This window comes from Hemibagrus wyckioides, linkage group LG13, assembly GCF_019097595.1.
Source record: "Hemibagrus wyckioides isolate EC202008001 linkage group LG13, SWU_Hwy_1.0, whole genome shotgun sequence".
NCBI lineage: Eukaryota > Metazoa > Chordata > Actinopteri > Siluriformes > Bagridae > Hemibagrus > Hemibagrus wyckioides.
Window position 1 is genome coordinate 2,024,345 of NC_080722.1, and position 8,156 is coordinate 2,032,500.

An 8,156-nucleotide genomic window follows, 5' to 3' on the forward strand; every position below is an offset into this window, starting at 1 on the left:
TCTCAGGGGAACGAAATTTAATTAATGACTTAACATTAATCAACACACACACACACACACACACACACTAAAGTACTCCAACCTCATTAACTCACACCCAGTCCCAGAGGAGGCATGGCCTCTGTGTGTTAGTTCCAGTAGAGGAGGCGTGGCTTCTATATGTCAATCTCAGTAAAGGAGGCATGGACAGAGAGTGTGTGTGTGTGTGTCTCAGTGAAGGAGGTGTGGCTTCTGTGTATCAGTCTCAGTAAAGGAGTCATGGACAAAGTGTGTGTGTGTGTGTGTTTGTGCATCAGTGAAAGAGGTGTGGCTTCTGTATGTCAGTCTCAATGCAGGAGGTTTTGCATTTGTGTCAGACTCAGTAAAGTGGGCGTGGCTTCTATATGCCAGTCTTAGTGAAGGAGGTGTGACCAGTGTGTGTGTGTGTGTGTGTGTGTGTGTGTGTGTGTGTGTGTCAGTTTCAGTGAAGGAGTCGTGGCCTCTCTGTGTCAATCTCACTGAAGGAGGTGTGGCCACTGTGTGTCAGTCCCAGTGAAGGAGGCGTGGCCTGTGTGTTTCAATTTCAGTGAAGGAGGCGTGGCCTATTATTATTAGTAAACACTCAATTGAAACACATGCAGAGTTTTATGGATCTCATCATTTATCCAGCTTTTACAGGGTTTGTACAATTTATCAAAAATAATAAAAAATCAGATATAAGTTATATTCACGTCATATATTCAGGATTACTGGAACACACACACACACACACACACAGCAGCTACTGCTCACCACTGCCCTCTTGAGGAAAGAACATCATCCTATTGACCGCATTTTAATTCGTGTACTTATTTTTTATAAACACAGTCACACCGCCATCATGTGGTCATGTGGAGAAATACAGATACTCCGCTAAAATACACTCTCTCGCTCTCTCTAACACACAAACACACACACCATGCTAATATTTATTTATTTTTTACAAAAATAGTATTTTTTAAACATTTTTAATCAAAGGAACTGTAAATACTAATAATACCTTCGCGTTTTACTGACGTCATACACCTCGTGTACAATCCTGGCCAATGAGCTGGCAAGGTCTAGGGTGCGTCTCAAATCGACTCCCCCCCCCATATATGCTAGCTGTTTATTTATTTATTTTTATTTTTTTTATTTATTTAATGTATGAAACATTAGTTGTATTTTTAATGTGTTCATTGGCGTGTATTTTATTTCACTCACGTCCAAATAACGAGCAAACCCCAGAAACGAGTTTCCTTTTATTCAAGTGAAGTGAACTAAAATGAGGGCGATTGAGAACACACCCTGATGACGTCACACTTCCGGGTTCGTCGCTATGAAAACACACGACTCCGAATGAATCGTTAGTCACGCGCTTTGTGTATCTATCGGTTTATTGCTTCTTTCTTAATTTTTTTACTGTAAAATCTTATGATATATATATATATATATATACTATAAAACCCAGGCACTCACGCGCTCTGCCTGTGTTGACCGGTGTGTGTGTGTGTGTGTGTGTGAGAGAGAGAGCATGCAGCGCTCAGCAGGTGTGTGTGTGTGCGTGTGTGTGCTGTGCGGGTTACCTGCAGTGGGGAAGTCCACCCTCACACACCTGCTCTCTGATCACCTTCACACACTCGGCTGGAGGACTTTTATCGTCTCATATGACGAGTTAATACCTGAGGAGGCTTTTCGCTTCAACACACCTGAGAGAGATGATGATGATGATGATGAAGATGATGAAGCGTCGAGACAGGTAACAGATACTACTACATCCAGGTGTGTTCTGCTCTTCCAGGAAACTAATCACTTCATCTGTTACACTTTTATTAATGAACAAAGACGTGAATTTTATGTTTACCTTTATTGTTCATGGAAGAAGTTTAATTCTGTCCTGAAGATGTTAAAGTCGCAGCTTCACCTCTGACGCTGACACTGGAGACTCCTTCCTTACAGGAACACTTCGCTGCGTCAGCGTCACGTGAGCGCGCTGTTGCTATGGAAACTATTAGAATGAGCGCACTGATTATTAATAAACCCTAGCTGCTATTAATTAATCAACACCTTCTGAACAATCAGAATCCAGAACTCAGGAAACGTCCTCCTCATGCAGTCAGAAGACTGCTGAAGTTGGTTGCTATGGTTACCAGGAGCTTAGCTCAGAAAGTAACAGGAATTAAAAACATCAATCAGATGGAAACTCTGCTTTTATTCAAATTAGCTGTTTAGGCCACGACTCTGCTGCTGGTGAGGTGTGTGTGTCTGATTATGAGATGATTTTGTTTAATGGATGGTGTCTCATGTGTGTGTGTGTGTGTGTGTGTGTAGCAGGCGGGGTGGAAGCAGCACAGACAGGCCGTATTGGAGTGTGTGGACGGTTTCCTGCGGGATCTCAGCGCTGACAGACTTCACACACACACCGGAGGAGGAAGTGGAGGAACAGGAAGTGTGTGTGAACGCTTTCAGGAGGCCATGCAGAAGCAGCAGATCCTCACAGCGTTACACAACACACACTCCCAACCTCAGAGACTTGCCCTGCTGCTGGACGACAACTTCTACTACCACAGCATGAGATACCCAGTGTACCAACTCGCACGCAGACGTATGCTCTACTGCTGTTATTATTATTATTACTGCTCTCATTATTATAATAATAATAATAATAATAATTATTATTATTATTATTATTATTATTATTACTGCTCTCGTTATTATTTTTATTATTATTATTATTATTATTATTATTAATAATAATAATAATTATTATTATTATTATTACTGCTCTCGTTATTATTTTTATTATTATTATTATTATTATTATTATTATTATTATTATTATTACTACTGCTCTCATTATAATAATAATAATAATAATTATTATTATTATTATTATTATTATTATTATTATTATTGTTATTATTATTTAAAAAGATTAAAATGAATAAAAGAGAAGAAAAATATTTTTTAAATAATATAACAGAATTAATAAAATAATAAAGTAAAACAGAATTATTTTTATTATTATACAGATATTTTTATTATTTTTAGTGAAAATAGTGTAACAATTATGTCATTTGTCTGATTTTTATTCCCTTATTACTGATATTTGCATTTTTAAAAAAAAACAAAATTAAATAATAAAAATATTAAAATAATAAATAAATAAAAGAATAAAAGAAAATAAAAAGTAATTTAATAAAATAAGAAAACAAAGAATTAATAAATAAAATGTTGTATAATTATTTTAGTAATTATTTATATTTTCAATACAATAATTTTTCAACAATAAGAATTATAATATTATTTATTATAAGAAATAATAAAATGGGATGAAATTTACACAATAAATGAAAATAAAATAAATTTATTTATTTATTTAAATTTATTTTAATAGAATTTATTTAAATTTATTCTGGATGATGTGTGTGTGTTAAACTCCGGCCTCTGATTGGCTGCAGATTCACTGGGCTTCTGTCAGCTTTACCTGCACTGTCCACTGGAGGTGTGTCTCCATAGAAACAGGGTCAGAGGTCAGCCGGTGTCGGATGATGTCATCACCATGATGTCCAGTCGCATGGAGCCTCCGAACACTGAGAAGAACCAGTGGGAGAAGAAGAGTGTGACTGTGGACAACACACACACTGTCACACACACACAGCTGTATGACACACACACTGTCACACACACACAACTGTATGATACACACACACACACACACACACTGTCACACACACACAGCTGTATGACACACACACTGTCACACACACACAACTGTATGATACACACACACACACACACACTGTCACACACACACAGCTGTATGACACACACACTGTCACACACACACAACTGTATGATACACACACACACTGTCACACACACACAGCTGTATGATACACACACTGTCACACACACACAACTGTATGATACACACACACTGACACACACACACTGTCACACACACACAGCTGTATGACACACACACTGTCACACACACACAACTGTATGATACACACACACACACTGTCACACACACACAGCTGTATGATACACACACTGTCACACACACAACTGTATGATACACACACACTGACACACACACACACACACAGTCACACACACAGCTGTATGATACACACACTGTCACACACACACAACTGTATGATACACACACACACACAGTCACACACACACAGCTGTATGATACACACACTGTCACACACACACAACTGTATGATACACACACTGTCACACACACACACACACTGTCACACACACACAGCTGTATGATACACACACACTGACACACACACACACACACAGCTGTATGATACACACACTGTCACACACACACAACTGTATGATACACACACACTGACACACACACACACACACACACACAACTGTATCATACACACACACTGACACACACACACACACAATGTCACACACACACAGCTGTATGATACAAACACTGTCTCACACATACATACAGCTGTATGATAGATACACACTGTCACACACACACAGCTGTATGACACACACACTGTCACACACACACAACTATGATACACACACACACACACACACTGTCACACACACACAGCTGTATGATACACACACACACACACACACACTGTCACACACACACAGCTGTATGATACAAACACTGCCTCACACACACACACAGCTGTATGACACACACTGTCACACACACACAACTATGATACACACACACACACACACACTGTCACACACACACAGCTGTATGATACACACACACTGTCACACACACACAGCTGTATGACACACACACTGTCACACACACACAACTATGATACACACACACACACACACAGTCACACACACACAGCTGTATGATACACACACACACACACACACTGTCACACACACACAGCTGTATGATACAAACACTGCCTCACACACATACATACAGCTGTATGATAGATACACACTGTCACACACACACAGCTGTATGACACACACTGTCACACACACACAACTATGATACACACACACACACACACTGTCACACACACACAGCTGTATGATACACACACACTGACACACACACACACACACTGTCACACACACACAGCTGTATGATACACACACACTGACACACACACAACTGTATGATACACTGTCACACACACACAGCTGTATGATACACTGTCTCACACACACACAGCTGTATGACACACACACTGTCACACACACACAGCTGTATGATACACTGTCACACACACACAGCTGTATGATACACACACACTGTCACACACACAGCTGTATGATACAAACACTGTCTCACACACACACATACAGCTGTATGATAGATACACACTGTCACACACACACAGCTGTATGATACAAACACTGTCTCACACACACATACAACTGTATGATACACTGTCACACACACACAGCTGTATGATACACAGTCACACACACACAGCTGTATGATACACACACAACTGTATGATACACACACACTGACACACACACAGCTGTATGATACACACACTCACACACAACTGTATGATACACACACACTGACACACACACACACACAGCTGTATGATACACACACTGTCTCACACACACACATACAGCTGTATGATACACTGTCACACACACAGCTGTATGATACACACTGTCACACACACAGCTGTATGATACACAGTCACACACACACAGCTGTATGATACACACACTATCACACACACACAGCTGTATGATACACACAGTCACACACACAGCTGTATGATACACACACTGTCACATACACACACAGCTGTATGATACACACACAGTCACACACACAGCTGTATGATACACTGTCACACACACAGCTGTATGATACACTGTCACACACACAGCTGTATGATACACTGTCACACACACAGCTGTATGATACACACAGTCACACACACAGCTGTATGATACACACAGTCACACACACAGCTGTATGATACACACAGTCACACACACAGCTGTATGATACACACAGTCACACACACAGCTGTATGATACACACAGTCACATACACACACAGCTGTATGATACACACACTGTCACACACACAGCTGTATGATACACACAGTCACACACACAGCTGTATGATACACACTGTCACACACACAGCTGTATGATACACACAGTCACACACACAGCTGTATGATACACACAGTCACACACACAGCTGTATGATACACACAGTCACACACACAGCTGTATGATACACACAGTCACACACACAGCTGTATGATACACACTGTCACACACACAGCTGTATGATACACACTGTCACACACACACAGCTGTATGATACACACTGTCACACACACACAGCTGTATGATACACACTGTCACACACACACAGCTGTATGATACACACACTGTCACACACACAGCTGTATGATACACAGTCACACACACACAGCTGTATGATACACACACTATCACACACACACAGCTGTATGATACACACAGTCACACACACAGCTGTGATACACACACTGTCACATACACACACAGCTGTATGATACACACACAGTCACACACACAGCTGTATGATACACTGTCACACACACAGCTGTATGATACACACAGTCACACACACAGCTGTATGATACACACAGTCACACACACAGCTGTATGATACACACAGTCACATACACACACAGCTGTATGATACACACACTGTCACACACACAGCTGTATGATACACACAGTCACACACACAGCTGTATGATACACACTGTCACACACACAGCTGTATGATACACACAGTCACACACAGCTGTATGATACACACAGTCACACACACAGCTGTATGATACACACTGTCACACACACAGCTGTATGATACACACAGTCACACACAGCTGTATGATACACACAGTCAAACACACAGCTGTATGATACACACAGTCACACACACAGCTGTATGATACACACTGTCACACACAGCTGTATGATACACACTGTCACACACACAGCTGTATGATACACACTGTCACACACACACAGCTGTATGATACACACTGTCACACACACAGCTGTATGATACACACTGTCACACACACAGCTGTATGATACACACTGTCACACACACAGCTGTATGATACACACACTGTCACATACACACAGCTGTATGATACACACTGTCACACACACAGCTGTATGATACACACTGTCACACACACAGCTGTATGATACACACTGTCACACACACAGCTGTATGATACACACTGTCACACACACAGCTGTATGATACACACTGTCACACACACACAGCTGTATGATACACACTGTCACACACACACAGCTGTATGATACACACTGTCACACACACACAGCTGTATGATACACACTGTCACACACACACAGCTGTATGATACACACTGTCACACACACACAGCTGTATGATACACACACTGTCACATACACACACAGCTGTATGATACACACACTGTCACATACACACACACAGCTGTATGATACACACACTGTCACATACACACACAGCTGTATGATACACACACTGTCACACACACAGCTGTATGATACACACACTGTCACACACACAGCTGTATGATACACACACTGTCACACACACACACAGCTGTATGATACACACACTGTCACACACACACAGCTGTATGATACACACACTGTCACACACACACAGCTGTATGATACACACACTGTCACACACACACAGCTGTATGATACACACACTGTCACACACACACAGCTGTATGATACACACACTGTCACACACACACAGCTGTATGATACACACACTGTCACACACACACACAGCTGTATGATACACACACTGTCACACACACACACAGCTGTATGATACACACACACTGTCACACACACACAGCTGTATGATACACACACACTGTCACACACACACAGCTGTATGATACACACACAGTCACACACACACACACAGCTGTATGATACACACACACTGTCACACACAGCTGTATGATACACACACAGTCACACACACACACACAGCTGTATGATACACACACACACAGTCACACACACAGCTGTATGATACACACACACTGTCACACACAGCTGTATGATACACACACACTGTCACACACACA

The 8,156-nt window shown here is 41.2% G+C and overlaps 1 protein-coding gene across 2 annotated transcripts in view; it reads left to right on the plus strand.

Moving 5' to 3' along the window:
- Nucleotides 1-1,336: 1,336 nt before the first annotated feature.
- The window catches only part of LOC131363681 (L-seryl-tRNA(Sec) kinase), a 13,382-nt gene continuing 6,562 nt past the window's right edge, over nucleotides 1,337-8,156 (plus strand). The window contains exons 1-3 of one of the 2 annotated variants that reach the window (XM_058406435.1): nucleotides 1,337-1,756; nucleotides 2,329-2,602; nucleotides 3,459-3,660. In XM_058406435.1, the coding sequence (XP_058262418.1) occupies nucleotides 1,532-1,756; nucleotides 2,329-2,602; nucleotides 3,459-3,660 (701 nt within the window). In that variant the 5' untranslated portion in view covers nucleotides 1,337-1,531. The remainder of the gene's footprint in view (nucleotides 1,757-2,328; nucleotides 2,603-3,458; nucleotides 3,661-8,156) is intronic. The other variant, XM_058406436.1, reaches the window with a different exon arrangement.